The sequence below is a fragment of the Numenius arquata genome, chromosome Z, assembly GCF_964106895.1.
Source record: "Numenius arquata chromosome Z, bNumArq3.hap1.1, whole genome shotgun sequence".
NCBI classification, from domain to species: Eukaryota; Metazoa; Chordata; class Aves; order Charadriiformes; family Scolopacidae; genus Numenius; species Numenius arquata.
In genome coordinates this window covers 64,519,177-64,535,123 of record NC_133616.1, presented here as the reverse complement: position 1 = coordinate 64,535,123, position 15,947 = coordinate 64,519,177, and the positions used below count along the sequence as shown (strand labels likewise).

Here is a 15,947-nt window from a genome sequence, read left to right as displayed (position 1 = left end):
CCTTATATGGCGTATGATGAGGTAACCACATGCGTTTTAGTGGGACACCTCTCCTGCTTCTTTGAATAACAACCGATTTAAAGATAAAATGAGGCAGGACAATTACTGCTTCAGTCTTGAATCCCTGCTGTCTAATAGTTTAACCTTTATTTTTAGATTTTTTTAAAAGGTGTATTTGTTTCATGTCTTTTTGCTGTAGTGCTCCTGATAGTGACTCCATAGCTAAGAGGGGCTGGTTCTTGTCTCGCGTTGTTCTTACAACCCAAGCTCAGTTTCTTGTTGAGGAATCCGATGATAAAATCACTGTATTTCTCTGTTTTAGCCAAAATGGTAAAATGAGGTTTAGTGAATTTCTGCTTACCTTAATCACATTTTCTCCCAAATTGATTTCTGTTTGGTGGCTGATCATTAAGTCTCACTGCCCATGCTGAGGGAATATGTCATTACAATGGCTTAGTGTAAACAAACCTGTATGATGGCTTTAGACTGTTACACACTGAGAACCTTTCAAGAACATCTCCTGGCTTAAGCCAATGTATAGTAAGTCTGGTGAATAGCATGGATACACAATTCCCAGCCTACCAGAAACGTTTGCCTTGTCATGGCTTGCTTAGAGTGTGAGTGTCCATCTGAAATTGTTGGATTGGCCCTGCCGTGTGACTAGGTACGAATCTTGACCAAATGCGCTTGCTGAAAAAAAACGTGGGTGCATCTTCACTGTTGTTATGTGATTGATACTTCACCAGCCAAGCTAACTTATGTGATTTTTTAATCAATATTATTTGCCATTTTAATTCTGAAATTATTTGTTTGTAGGCTAAAAAGTGAAATAGCACAAACAATACCCCACAGCTTCCTCCTCCTGTTTCTTTTCTCTCCAGTGATTTTACTACAGTCTGGCAGTTTATACAATATGAAGCAGTTAACCAAAACCTAATTATGAGTTATGTCCATATATTCTTGTGGAATTTAGGACTGTAATAGTGAAAGGCTCTAATTGATTCTGAGGGGAGATCATTCTGTGTAATTATTCTCAGTCTTCCTGGTCTGTTTTGTTGTTGGCTGCCAGGCGAACCGACAAATAAGAGGCATTCAGGTGGAAGTGAGCTTTTTATAATGCATTCTCAACAGCACAATGTTGTTTGCAATATTGTCCCCAGCATTGTTTGCAAATACTGATGTAGACCCTTAATGAAGTACTATTCAAGAAAACAACAGGATTATTTCAATTCAGGGTGTTGGATTATTACCACTTCTACTATCAAAAATATTTTAAAAGAAAACAAATAAAACCTAACCTTCTTTACAAAGAGTAGCAACAGAACAGCTAATGATGTATAATTTAGATCTTGAGTGCAAAGTTTTGCCTCCTGATCTTTGTTGTCAGAATTTGAGTGACAGGCCTGTACTGAAAGGAAAAGTATGATTTTTGAATTAAAATAAATAATGGGGATTAGAATTTTGATCAGAGAACAGAAATCTTCTAGAAAAATGCCAGGTTCACCAGCATCGTGCTTATGCAAGTACACTTGAGCGGGTTTTTTTTGTTCGTTTTGTAACTATTGACCTGCCAGCTACGTAATAGTATTTACAGAATGATTGATTAAACATGTATGAGGGCAAAATGTTTTCTTCTGTACAGCTGAAATTTTTGTTAAAGGCACTGAGAACTGCCTCTTTTTTTTTTTTTTTTTTTTTTTAAACAAAGCTAACTGAATGCATGAATGCCACTGCACATAGCTGACAAAGGCAGAGCATCTTTGTGAAAAGGCTCTGTAAATTCTTTCCCACAGAAGTCAACGAAAGGGTCGGTTGTCCTGGGCTACGTATTTCGTCACTTAAACCTAGTGGAGATAGATTACTTTGGACTGCGCTACTGTGACCGAAGTCATCAAACGGTGAGTAAAAGACATGGCAGATTGGATTTGTCCTATGTAAAAATTCACCCTGTTTGTGCCTTTTGCCTGTAGAGCATTAGATTGTTGTACTATCACTATCTCCTGGCTCAGGTTTCCAGTAATAATTTATTTGCATTTGTTTGCATTAAAGTCTTGGAATAGCCATTAGTATCTTAGATAGTGACGGAATGGAATGCAAAATGTTGTTGAAAACCAAATGAAGAAAGTATGAATAGTATAAAATTATAGTATGAAAGTAGAATTAACAATTTTCCCTTTTAATACTGTGCCCTGAAGCCAGATCTTGGTGTACTACACTGTTTGGCTTCGCTTGGCTCTGCAGCGTCCCTGAGCGTGTCACAGGCTGCTTCACTTTGGACCGCTTGCTGAACGCCTCTTTCAGAGCCTATGATGTGGTTGTTGTGGTGGCTGCCCGTGCACCAGTAGAGCCCCAGGAGTCAGGGTGTTGGCGATGACATTTTCACTCCACCTGAACCATCTCTGTGTCCTTGAGCCCGTGGTCTCTTGAGCCTTCTTGATAGGGACTCAACAGATAACCTGAGAGCTTTTTCCACCAGGAGATTACAGTCCTAAACAGGCAAGAAGATCAAAACCAAGACTGAGGTGTTTCAGCCAAAGCAAGCAGTGACTCGGGGCAATGCTGTCTGTAGTGCTGCCCCGCTCTTTCCCCCCAAATGGCCTGCGCAGGGTTACTGCAATCAGGTGAGGAGCAGGGGATGCTCAGAGGGTGGGGATGCTCAGCAGTTTGGGACCAGCGTTGCATTCATAGGGTGGTCTTCATGTTACCTTAATTTTATAAAGGGAATAATGCCTGGCCTGTGGTTAAATTAAGTCAAGCAGTTATGCTTCTAAAGTCACTGTCTTGTGCTGAGAGTACCACACAAGACCCTGACCTCAAGAGATTTCATGTTTCATCTAAAAATAATAAGAAGTTATTGAAATTGGCTGAATATTTGCCCATTTCTTCTGTTAAGCAGAAGTTGAACATGTAGACGCTGAAGTCAGAACAGTATTAGCAGAAGATTATTGATTGCTGCTCAGAGCTACAGACCGCCCTACTCAGTATATCTTTAATTTTGTGCCATAGTCTAGGCATTTATGAATTCAGTTCCTTGATAAGCTTCTAAACAAGTTTAGTTCCATGGAGATGAAAGTCAGATTCAGCTGTGAACTAGGGGTAGACTGTTAAAAATAGTATTTTTGATTTCCTGAGGAAATTGAGGTGTGAATGTATTTTTTGCTTTCAAAAGCGTTTCACTTTTTTCCTGTAGAGGCAAATAAAACAGAAATGGCTATTACTGGGAATATTTCCAGAGGCATACACGCTGTGTACTTAATGGTGTATATGGTATTATGAAAATATGAGAAGATTACATCTGTTTTGTGAAAGGCTTAACACATAAAGGCACATTTTAGGATGCATCCCGCTAACAGACTAGGTGATTTGATTGTATGATACCAGTGCATTTTGTATTATGGTAGTGTGCATGAGCTGCATGTAGGCCATAACCCCATTAACTCAGCCTCTCCAAATGAAAATAAAGCCTTTTTGCCTTTTTATCTCAGATGACGCTCTAGTGGTGTAAATTTAATGTTAGCCTTTGTCTTTATTCGCTGGCCAGCACAAGGTCAGGAAGCCACCACGCTTCTCAGCTTTTTCCCATGGGATTAGGAAGGCGTTCATCCCACATCCCTCGTTTGCCTGCTCTTTGCACCGACACCGGTCATGCCGTGGGGATACAGTTTGCGCTAGGACGGACGCGGAGCTCCAGCTTGTCTCTACGTGGGGGTCTGCTGGCCCACGTTTTGCCTGTCTTCTGCGCTGGTGGGCAGGCATTCCGGTCCCGTGACGGGAGCTCTGCCTGCCTGACCCCCGCCTGCAAGTTTTCTTTGCAGGGAAATCCCAGGTGTGTGGGAGGGCGATGCAGACATCGGCTCTGCCCAGGCACGCCGCGGGGAAGCAGCCAGGAGGTAGAACCGGAGACCACAACGGTGGGCCACGCTGCGGAGAGCACCTGCCCTACCACGTAGGTGCTGCCACAGTGACCGGCCCGGAGTTTCTGCTGCAGGCTTTGCACCTGGGCTGTGCCCTAGCAAAATATTATGAAAAATGCCTGTTCCTGTTGCTGAGTCTGCATGTTGCGTAATTCAAAAGTTGGTTGTTTTATCTGGAAAGTTCACAAATGAGTAAAGCTGTGCTACTATGTTTGGTTTTATGTGTTTTTATGACAATTGCTGCTAGTTTGCTGTTGTTAGTGAAATCCCGCAAGTTCTTCAGAATGGCCAGTAGAAAGGGAAAGCTTCCATGCAGCGAACAACACCTTGTGCTTTAGCTGTAAACATACATTGAATATGGCTAAAACTCTCTGGGCTGTTGTGGGAATTAGTTCTCTGATGGCTGGCAAGAAGCCTAGATCTGAATTTAGGATTGGATACGTTTTGGATTGGCCACAGTAGATTTTCTAAGGGAAGGGGGAAAAAGGTTACCTTGCTAATTAGTTTTAAAACCATGCTCCTGAGTTAGTCTTAGATGGAAAAATGTGTTTGGAAGTTTGTCTGTCTATTAATACATTGCTTGTGGTGGGGAATATTTTACTGTTTGCTCTGTCAGGTTTTTTTGTCATACCATATATTTAACTGAATGATGAATAAAGCAGGGTAGACAAAACTATGTATTTTAAAGAACACAACCCAGTCATGAAAGAAATATTTTTTATTAAGGGTTTGAAAGAACTTGTTTAGTTATTTTCCCCATTACTTTTGCATGCCTCAGCACTTCCAGGTGGTCTTTTAAGTGCTATGTTGGTGTGCTACCTCTTATGTGGGTGGTATAATAATTATTTTAGTAGTACCAATAGGGCTCTAATCAGTGAACAGAGTTTCACTGTGCTATGCAGCACATGAATGCATAACATTAAAATGGTCTCTTCCTGAACAGCTAACAAACTAATTAGCAAGTGAGAGAGAATAGCTGGATGCAGCAAACAGATTGACGGAACTGGATGGTGCTGGGAAGACCATCAGCAGTAGGATAAAGTATAAATTGGATGGCGCTGTCTCTAGGGTAGTAATTGGGTCATATTAAACAAATTTCTCTTGATTGACATACCAAGTTCCCCTGAACTCTCCGTGTTAAAAGGACAGTATTTAATCTCCAAAATCAAGTTCTTGAAGGTTAGGGGTTGCCAGAGCACTTTTTCCATGAAGTATGTAAGCTTTCTCTGTCTTGTCCTCTGAACAAGACAGGACTCCTAAGGAGAAACAAACAAGTACCTTTTAATATTTTTTTTAAATACAAAATTTAATTATTATATTATTTTAATTAATTTAATTAATTAAAAATATTGTGCTATAAAACTGTGCCAGAATAAACAGATGGGTTGAGCTAATGCTATAGATTGTCAGCAGTGTTTCCCAGCCTCTGAGTGCTTTTGTTCACAAACTACATGGTGCTTTTTAATGTATTACACGACTACCTTTTTTGGTGCGAATACTTTAAAAGGAAGACCAGTTTTCTTTGAGTGCCACTGAATCTCTCATTGTGCCACATCATCAGCCCTTCACCTGAGCCCTTTGCATTGCTGCACAGACTGCTGACACCCAAGTTAGGCTAAGCTGAGACCAGATACTGTCTTTATGCTTCTCCATGTGGATGGTCAGCTGGGTCCTGATTGACAGGGCATTTTTGTCTTCTGCTTCATCTGCCAGCAATGTGGGATGTCGTGCCCCATCTGGTATTTTCAGGCGAGACATGATGATCAGAATCTGTGTTGCCTAAGCTGAAGGTGGCTTAGGAAACTCTGTCCTGCCTTTTACTCTCTCATCGCTTTAGTATTTGAGGAAAACAGTGGCCCAGTGATGTACTTCTCCTTCAGTGGAGGAGGGGCCAGATGGTGGGTATGTTGTTGTTAGGAGGACCATGCAGGTCCTCTGCCCCTCTGGCTTACGGCTCCCACCGTGCTGCAGCTCCCAGGCGCTCCCCGCGTAGTCCCTGTGCTGCTGCCTTTGTGGCATCTCCAGTGTGCCGTAGGATAGTCACGCTAATTACTGTTCTGGCAGGAGGCCAGTATTTTCTTGAGGCACACAAAAGAAGAATGGAAATGGCAATTTTAACGCATAATATCTCAGGAAAAGCTGAGCAGAATTTGATGAGGGGAAAGGTACTTTTGAAGCCCAAAGGCATTCCCTTGTCAAATCACAAAAGCATGCTGAAAAGAGTCATGCTGTTAGAGCTTTTCTAACAAAAAAGATTTTGAAACTCCTGTATTGCAGAAGGCTAGATGACCAAAAGCATTTTAAAGGTCTGTTGATAATAAAAACTTTTTTTTTGATTCCAGAAACCTTAGAATTTTACTTTACAATATCACATTGGCCAGGTTGCCCCCTCACCATCCCTAACCAAACTCTGCTGCTAAACCTGCTTAACCTAAAGCTGCAGGAGGCATGTCTGCGTTGTACAAGAGGCTGTGATGCAAATATCCTTCCTTGCTTATCTGATACAACACTAATCTGAGCTGTTACACTCACAATGTACAGTGCACTGATACTCTCTTAGGGCTCTAAGGGGAGAAGTGCAAATAGAGAAAGCCGTATCACCATGTTAATTCAGCATCGCGGCCAAGCTAATTTCTCCAGCCCCGGTTAGTTCGGGTGCAATGCTGTGTGAAGACGTGTGTGCTGCTCCAAGGTACGGAGCTAACATGGGATGTGCAGCGTTCTGTCGCGGTACCGTGCATCCACTGTGTAGCGTAGATCTGTCTTTTTTCTCCCGTGCTATGAGGACGCTCTGCTTTGAGCATACAGATCTGAGAGCACAGCGGGTAGGAGGGAGCCCACGGCAATACGTTTCGCAGCTGCACAGCCCGGGTCTCAGTTTCTTGTGGGGCTGAACTTTCTGCTGTGAGTCACTGTTGATGGTGACTGCACCACTGCACCACTGCACCACTGCAGTGGTTGATCAGGTCAGCTGTGGCAAAGCTGGGCACAGAAGCCTGTGCCCTGAATTACAAATCCCTTCTGTGCAAACTCATGTATCTGAAAGATGTTTCTTGATCCATCCAGCGTGATGAATAGGGTAACTGCAGCGTGCTCAGATTGCCAGGTTGGGTAGGGTAACAGATTGAACAGGCTCAACTATATAGCTCAACTATGGAAGGCAGGGCATGACTTGAACAAAAGGTCCGTTGACAATCAAAAATGTCTGTTCCGTAGGGAATTACTGCCACATAATGTGTTGTATATTTTGATCTCAAGAGCTTAGAAAAATAGATGAAATGTACTTAGTTTCTGTTTTGCTTTTGTATGGATTTTTGGTTTTGTCTGGATTTGACATTTGCCCATAACCGTGGTGTACTAAATTATCCAGAAAGAAAAGGGCTCATTGTGCTTGTTAAAATAGATGGCACAGCCAGTGAAAAGAAAATGGAGACTGATAATATTGATTAGAAACTAGAAATTTTAGAAGGTTGTAAATGGATTGAAGCAACCTAGAGAAACCTAATGGTCAGGTGAGTTAAAGGCAGTTAACAGTAAACTTTTAGAGTATACCAGGATCAACAGGAAACACTGGTGGTCTAATGCTAAATATAATGAGTATAACTTAAGGTTCTAATAAAGACAAGGCAGAAGTATTAAATACATATTTGTGTTTTGTATCTAGGAATTGCCTGATGATTTATACATTTCTTACATAGTAAGGACATCTTGAGCTTAGCAGATTTAGGTGCTTTGCACTGAACATTTGCAGAAAAAACTGCCAAAAAATATCTAAGTGTTAGTGTTTTCTTAGATTGTGGAAAAATCTTGATAATTTCAGATAGTAACTGAAAAATACTGGGTTTTCTCTCGAAAGTTGTGGTTTTCCCTGTTGTGAATGTGAACAAAAACTGGCATGTGTGGCATAGTGGGTACAGCTTTGTAAGAATCTATTCAGATTCTTAACCAAGACAGCCTAGGGTTTAGTTTGAAGTTGATAGATTTTTCTCCACCAGACACTTCATTGATTGATACCACAGCAAACATTTTAACCTAGTTAATATTTTGTTTCAAACAGGTTCATGGAATTTGACCTAGGTTTAACCCTATGCAGATTCAAGGAATGAAGATTCCAGATTTGTGGAAAAATGCTTGCAGTCATTTAAAAGGGCTAAATATGAAATACTGTGTGGTGCTTGGATGCATACTGCTTACACATCTGGCTCATATGGGTGCCAGATTTATAAAAGTACAAGGGACAATACAGCCTTAGATATGCTGTACCTTAAAATGTCTTTTTTAATAATTTCTACCTGAAAATTAAAAAGGAAGTATTTTCTTTAGTAACGTTGTACATTAATAATCAATCTTAGTGAATGAAAAAAGTACTAAATTAATGTAATACTATATGGTCCTTGTAAATAACAAAAATTAAACCAGTAGCTATCACTTCAGTAATTGGATATTTCATTGATTAGGACTATTTAGAAAGCATGATTTTTTTTTAACCATTTCATGTGTAAATACCTAATTCCCCTTTCAGATTGACAAAAATTATCACCTGTAGTTGGGTGGGTATATGCTGGGCCCTTCACCTCTGCAGCAGGGGTGAGCTGTTCGTAAGTCAGATAACCCTTGCCGTCTGTGCAGGAGAGATACAGGTGGGAAATCACTGAGAAGTGGCAAGCTGGCTGCCAAACAGATAAAAAGAGCGCGGGTGTGTGTTGGAGCTACTTTGGCATTCACGAATGCAGGGTTTGTTGTCAGCACCTGCTGTGCAAGCGTATTGGATTAATAAGACACTCTGCTTTTTTTTGTTCCATTTCTCTTGGCACCCGAACAAGTGAGCTCAAAACTGTAACTGTACCCGACACTATTTATATGTATATGCAAACATTTAAGATGCACCTAATGCACATTATTATGTATGCACGCGTATGTATGCTCAGAGGGCTCTGTTGTAGGGGTTCTTGGTTTTGTAAACGTTCTCATCTTGATTGTCTAACATTGGCTTGAAAAATGCCTTTTCATTATCCCTGAAATTCCATTCATGTTTGGCTTATAAATAAAATGTTAGAAATCTCCCTTTCTTCCCCCCACCCCTTGCATTCTTCAGGAAAATTTTGGCAGCCTCTGAAATAATAAATAGCTACACAGTGATTTTAAGCGTGGGTTTGTGGCATTGCCACAGTGCTAAGTACTTACTGGAGAAATGAGAAGGCAAACTAGATTCTTGCCTCTTCACCACCACTCTCTGTCCCATCAGTAAACTGGCCTGAGCTGAACTGTGTAACGTCACCTACGCAGCACAGGGTCTGGGTGCTTCCAGGTGCCCTCAGAAGATCACAGTTCCTCCTGCCAGCCGGTGCTGGTTTCTCAAGCAGGAGTAGCAGCAATCTGTCTAATGGGGGGTGAGGTCTCAGAGTGGAGTTCCTCCTGCTGGCTCCATTTGAGGGGAAGGAAGCGGTACAACGAACCCCGTTTGCTCCCTCTCCTCTCTTCAGATTCCCTCTGAATGTGAACTTGCAAGTTTTCCCTCTGAATTTCACCCCTTTTCCCCAAGCTTCAAAGTTGCCTTCAGAAGACCGTACAAAGAATATAATTTGATTTGCAGGTCAGGTGTGGCCTAGTGACAATTAAGACTTCTAATGAAACCCTGTTTTGATTGTATCGTCTACAAGTGTCTTTAATGACCTTGTCCAATTCTGGTTTGTCTCATAGCAGCCCATGAATCTTATGGATACAAGAGGCGGTGGAATTCAGGTTGCAGAGACAACCAGAAATCTGTACCTTTTCTGTGCTTGACTTGCAAACTTGAATTATGACCCATAACTATACATTTTTTTTTTTTACTTACGAATCATCAATCTACCTATGCATGTAACGCTAAACTGCAAAGAGGACTATAAGACAAAATATCTTGAAGCCAATTTCAGCTCACTTCAGGAGAACTTAATGAAGGAGTTAGTCTGTGGTAGATTTTGATCTGATTTTGAAACTCCTGCAGTGTAACACAAAGCTGTCAATGATAAGCAAGGTAGCTTGACAATGCGTTGTTCTGTGACACCAGTTTTGGGAAGAGGTCAGACCACATTCTGACCGCCTTGCGTAGCCAGAATGTGGGCTGCAGAGTCATTTTGCCTTTTTTTCTGCCTGTTGACTCTAAAATGTCTTTATCAGCCTATTGTGCTAGCTCAGATTGTTGCTGATAGAGAGTTCTAGTAGGATGTTTGAACAAGTGTGACAAGTTTTTTCCTTCCCGCCTTCTGTTGAGGTTAAGCGGGTTTATATTTGAATAATTATTGAATGTATTCAATATAAGCATGTAGTGAATATTTTTTTTCCTTCAAAATTTAGGAAATTTTCTTAACAGTCATTCCTTTGGATCTGGAATAGCAATGGCCAAGAACAAGGCATACAGCTGTTTCTATTGCAGGTGGATCAGCAGTAAATGGAAGTAGTTTGTTTTCACATTTTGTCAAAACAATTATATTTGTTTACAACCACTTATGAAATCAGTTGCTTGACATTTTCCATTCAAATGCTTTGTAGTATTTTTCCGTCCCTTCTTTAAACTACTCCTTGTAATAGTGAAATATCCTAGTCCAGAGGAGTACTCGATAGGGGCATGGGGGAATTTTTTGATTAATCTTTTTATTCTTATTCTATTCTATTCTTATTCTAACCCCTCTATAGGGTTAACTCAGGGGTACAGGTAAGGACTTTATTAATTGGTTTATGTAGTTCCTCAGTTAAAAAAGGTGCGGGTGCTAAGGGAGTAGATTCAATCTGCTTCAATTTTACTCTTTATAGCAGCTGTGTTCTGCAGCCTTTTTGTTTCCAGTGTTTTAAGAAGGTATGCCAAACTCAGTTGGTCAAAAAAGTTTGTGTATGAGGGAAGAAGACTGAAAGAAAGGAAGACAGGAATGGTCTTGGCAGCTGCCTCTGCACTTTCTTCCAAAACTGAATCATAGCTATGTCAAGCTAAGGAAGAAATAAGGTGCTGGAGGGATTACAAGAGCAGAATGCGGGTGACCTGTATAGCCATAATGAGAAGTAGACAGCTGGGCTTGTGTCAGCGGTAACATCAGAATAACTTTTATTGGAAGTTTGATAAAGGCAGGGCAGAGTAATCAGTGAGAAATTATACTGCAGATTGTCTGTTGACCAAATGGTATGGGAACCCACATAACAGCTCATTCCTCTGCGGTGTACTAAGCTTACTTTGATCATCTCCGACACATTTGTCCAACTAGTCCTATAAACTATCTGGTGAAAGAGTCTGTGCCCTCCCTACCTTGGTGCCAGTTCCTAGTCATCCACTCCCCCTGCACCTAGAAACTGTTACTGAAAATTGAAACTAATTTTTCTTTGCTTCTAGTTAAGCCAACTTCTTCATACTTAGTGGACATGAAGAAAACTTGGTAACTATGCTCTTACAGCAATTCCTCAGGTGTTGGAGTAGCGCTGTTATGCCTATTTCCCCCTGCAGTCTCTTTGTTTTTCAGAAAATAAGTGAAGCCCCTTCAGTCTTTCCTTGTAGGTCATGTCTTACCATGCTTTGTTGTTCCTGTTATTTAGAGTTATCCTGCTTAGGTTAATCTCCCAGGAAGAAAATAGCAGGGTTTCATGCCGATGTACGAGCTATAGCAGATGAGGCGGATGCCAATGGGTTCTTAGTATGACACTTCTGTAGAGCCAGCTTGTCATGAGCCTGGGATGTGGTAGCTCTTACCACACAGATTTGCTTCCAGGAACAACCCCTACCCTTGGAGAAGATACGCAACGTTAGACTTGTACAGACAGTGTTTCTATGATCAGAAACTGGACAAGGTTTGTTAGCAAACTAAGTGTGTCAGTCTGTCAGTGTATGAATAAATATAGAATTGCAATTGTTCTGTATTAATTTTCCATGTTAAGTGACTAATTTCCATAATTATCTGTCTCACAGTACTGGCTGGATCCTGCAAAGACTCTTGCTGAACATAAAGAATTGATAAACAGTATGTATTTAATTTGAAATTTAAGAATGTATGTGAAGATGAAGTATCACTGTTCCATATATGCAGCCTGTACAATGCTCCTAATCTAGTTGCAGCAGATTGATAGCTCTTCAACAAGTTTATTACTGCAGTTCATAGCTGTATCAAAATTTTACACACAAATTAAACATACCATAAATTGCCAATAATTTATGTAATTATTGTCCAAAGATTTCTCTGTGCTTAAATTTTATTTTAGAATAATAAATGGTGCTATTCTTAACTTGGATAATTAATGTTATAGTACCTGTGATACATCTATCATACCGTACCATACCATAAGCAACTTAGATTTCTTTTTGCTTCTGAAAATAAAATTAGTGCCTCTCACTGATAATAGAGTGTGTGTCACTTTTCAGATATCACAGATGCAAGATCTGTTATTTTTATTATACTTAAAGAACATGATAAGATTATTTTACTTAAGAATTTGTAAGCTTTCTATATTTATAAAAAGATGTAGAAGTGGAGCATGCATGGAATAAACGTAGCTGTAAAAATTTCGGTACTGATTTAACTGAATCTTTTGGGAGAATAACATTTTTGAAAGGTGAATTGGAAAAGCTTTTTCCAATTGTTTCTTAATTAAAGTGGCGCCTAATTAAAGTTACTCCATAAGATATTTGAAAGTGTGGAAGGGATTAGTACTCAGTTATGACAGGGAATCACATTTCATGCACAATTACATTTTTCAAAAAGTTTCAGTGGAAAAAGTATCTGAAGGTCAAAATCAAAGAGTAAAAAAAAACCCAACTTGGAGAAATAGTAAGTTAGCAATGAAATCTAAAATTAAATCTTCAAAAGAAGCAAAAACTCTAAGTAGACAGGCAAGCGGTGAATAAATAAACAAAAGTTTAGAAAAATAATAATAAAAATCCGTTTCTTTTTTTTTCTTTCTCGTGCAATGAGTGTAGATGTGTGGATTTGCTATGTGGATGTAAGATTTTTTTTTTGCAACTTTCAAATTTCATAAAATATTAAGATAGGCTTCTTAGTAGCTGTTTTGTGGTCAACTAGTAACAGTTCGTAACAATTAAATGTTCATGTCAACTAACTTTTGTACCAAATATTTTTTCTCCCCTCAGCTGGGCCACCATACACTCTGTATTTTGGCATTAAATTCTATGCAGAGGATCCCTGTAAACTTAAAGAAGAAATAACAAGGTACAGTATTTACTAAGAGTGTAGTTTGTTGATTTCAGGGTAGTAATTTGTTCCAGCCAGGTACATATAGTTGTGGTGCGGCAGGGTTGGGTATTTTTTGCTTGAGCATCTGAACATTTGTGCTTGGATGTGTATGTGTAAGAGGAGAATTGTGACTAGCTTCACAGTGGTCACTGTGGACAACTATTTGGAAGCCTAAAATGAAAAAGTGCTCTCTGGTGCACATGAAAAACCCAAAGAGACTTGATGTACGTTTGTGGTGGGGTTTTATTTATTTATTTATTTATTTATTTATTTATTTATTTTTTATTTAAAGGAGTGCATTGTCACATCTGCATTTATATTGTGCTGTAATCAAGTTTGGAGTTTACTTGGATATCAAATACAAATACAGGGAATTTTCTTCTTTATTGGCCATAGCTTAAATTCCAGAACTGCATTTCAAGAAGATTTCTTTTGGTCTTTCTAAAAATAAGTGAAGGAAATTGAAGAGTTGCATGCTTTTGATTCTTTTAACTAACCTTGGCCTCTACAAAGTATGAGGATGTACACAGTGACACATGAACACGCGTGTGCACGGATACATGCATACACATGCTTGCCTGAACTCTCATGCACAGAGCTTTCTGTTGGCTTAATTTATGAAAGGTCTCAGACAATTAGTTTTAGGTTCAAAAGGAAATTTGAGAATTTGGATAGGTAGGCGGACAAAATTAGTGTGCTGGCTTGCTTTAATAAATGCCAAAATATTTCTTTTGATGTCCTAGGAATATGACACATGAGAATTCATTAGAATGCAGACAGGGTTTTTAATTTTCCTTAATCAAAGGTGGCAGTAGTTGCAGCACAGGCAGAATATTTTTCTTGATCCAGAGTGAGAAAATTCTCTTGTTTCCATACTGGCACAGCAGGAATGGAAGCCTCCAATATAACAAGATCGGGGCTGGCTTGGTAAAAATAATAAATAAATAAAATAATAAATAAATAAATAAATAACTTTGCAGGTGAAAGAGCATAAGCTGGCCGCAGTGTGATACCCCAGTGCTGTGAAAGTTTGATGCAGTTTTCCTGTACTTTTCCAGAAGCACTTTCAGCCTTGCTCACAGGGGAAGATGGATGACCCTGGGAAGGGAGCTTTGGCCACCGAACCTGTTGTGGTTGCTACCCGGGAGGCAGGGTGGATTTCTGTCTGGGAAATGACAGGGCCTAAATTTTCAAAAACTGTTTATATTTACCTTGTGATAAGGTCAGTCTGTGATTTGCACTGCTAATTAGGTGTGCAAATCTAGTTGAGAAGCATTTTAATATAATTAGTAAGCCTCTGTTTATGTCTGCACAGTGTTTGGTCATGCAGAATTTGCACCTTTAAAGGTACAAAGGGAGGGCATCAGAAGGCCGTATGCTTGTATCGACAGTCTTCAACAAAGCACATTGAATAGTCAGATGCCCTCAACATTTCCGAGCATTTATTCCTATGGGCTATTAAACCTTGGAAGGAAGGTATACCTTTTCAGAAAAACAAAAAAACAAACCCAAACCCAAAAAGTCCCTTGCTTCTGCTTAGGAAGGATTAAAGGCCCTATTTTTCTTTATAATAATAATTTTCTACCTCCATGTGTTATTCCAGCAATGTTTTAACTATTTTGTGCTAAATGGTGTGCTTCTTTGGAGCATGTGTTTGTTATTTTAATGGACATGAGAGCGGAGTCTGTTGTTACTAGATGTTGATCATCTGTGGCTTTACATGATTACTATTTGCAAATAATGAAAACCTGTCAAATTTGTAATTGCTTCACAGCAAAATCTATCTGGCTTGTAGGCAAAAGCTAACACTGCGGTGATTCATATTAACATTTGCTGGATGTGTTTGCTAGAGCAAACTAGCGCTTAGGCACTATTATATATGCATGACAAACTTGACAGCACACGAGATGAGAGTACTTTAGGTACAAGTTTGGACAAAAGGCCTGGTTTTCTGAGGAGCTTAGGGGTTTCAGTGGGAATTGAGATCCTTCACTTTGTAGGAGTCACTTAAGCATTTAACAGTTGGCTCTGTTTTTTGCAGGTAGGTGGTGTTTTTTGCAGTTTCCTATCTGCTTTATTTTGAGACTAGACTATGAGAATGCAGAAATACAGATACCTGCTACATGGAAAAGACATTTGTAGCATCATCTGGTATGAAGCTCTGCACTGTAGAGATGGAGAATTGCTAACAGAATGGTGGGTGCATATCAGAAATGCACTTAACGTTAAAAAAAAAAGATAGTGTGCACTCCACAGTAGATGTAAAATCATCTTTGTCATTATCATCATTCCTACAGAGAGGATTTGTCTAGGTAGGACTGACAAGCATAAGCTACAAGCAGTGCAGAGATACTGCATACAGTGAAGAAACACTGAGTGTATGTGCTTTGTGTTGCCTCATGACTTTCCCAGAAAATTCTTGTGCTGTGCCGTGGTCCTTTAAGGGAGAGAGCATTAGCCTTATGATGGATGTTCCTACTGTAATATCTGTCACAGAACAAATTCTGGGGGATCACTAACCAGAAAGACAACCGGTATCCTTATTCAGAATCTCTTTTGGGCTGATAAAGTCTAGTAAATTTGATTGGATCTTAAATGCTTTGTGAATCAGCTATCATGTAACCTGCAGTTTGTGAAATTCCCTGCAATCAGTGTAGATGCACTTTGAACTTACAGATCATTCCAAAGTGCTTTCATAAGTAACTTGTACTAACACAGAATAGATTACTTGCAGTGTATCTTGATGGCTTTACATAGGTAAAGTTGAACTAATGAATAATGGAAAAGCTATATGCTTGTATTGGTGACCATTTTTTCCTTTAAA

The 15,947-nt window shown here is 39.6% G+C and overlaps 1 protein-coding gene across 1 annotated transcript in view; it reads left to right on the top strand.

The window, feature by feature from the left end:
• Window positions 1-15,947, top strand: part of EPB41L4A (erythrocyte membrane protein band 4.1 like 4A) — a 131,784-nt gene that overhangs the window by 49,607 nt on the left and 66,230 nt on the right. The window contains exons 2-4 of the mRNA XM_074165933.1: window positions 1,794-1,898; window positions 11,845-11,896; window positions 13,021-13,099. Of these exons, the coding sequence (XP_074022034.1) occupies window positions 1,794-1,898; window positions 11,845-11,896; window positions 13,021-13,099 (236 nt within the window). The remainder of the gene's footprint in view (window positions 1-1,793; window positions 1,899-11,844; window positions 11,897-13,020; window positions 13,100-15,947) is intronic.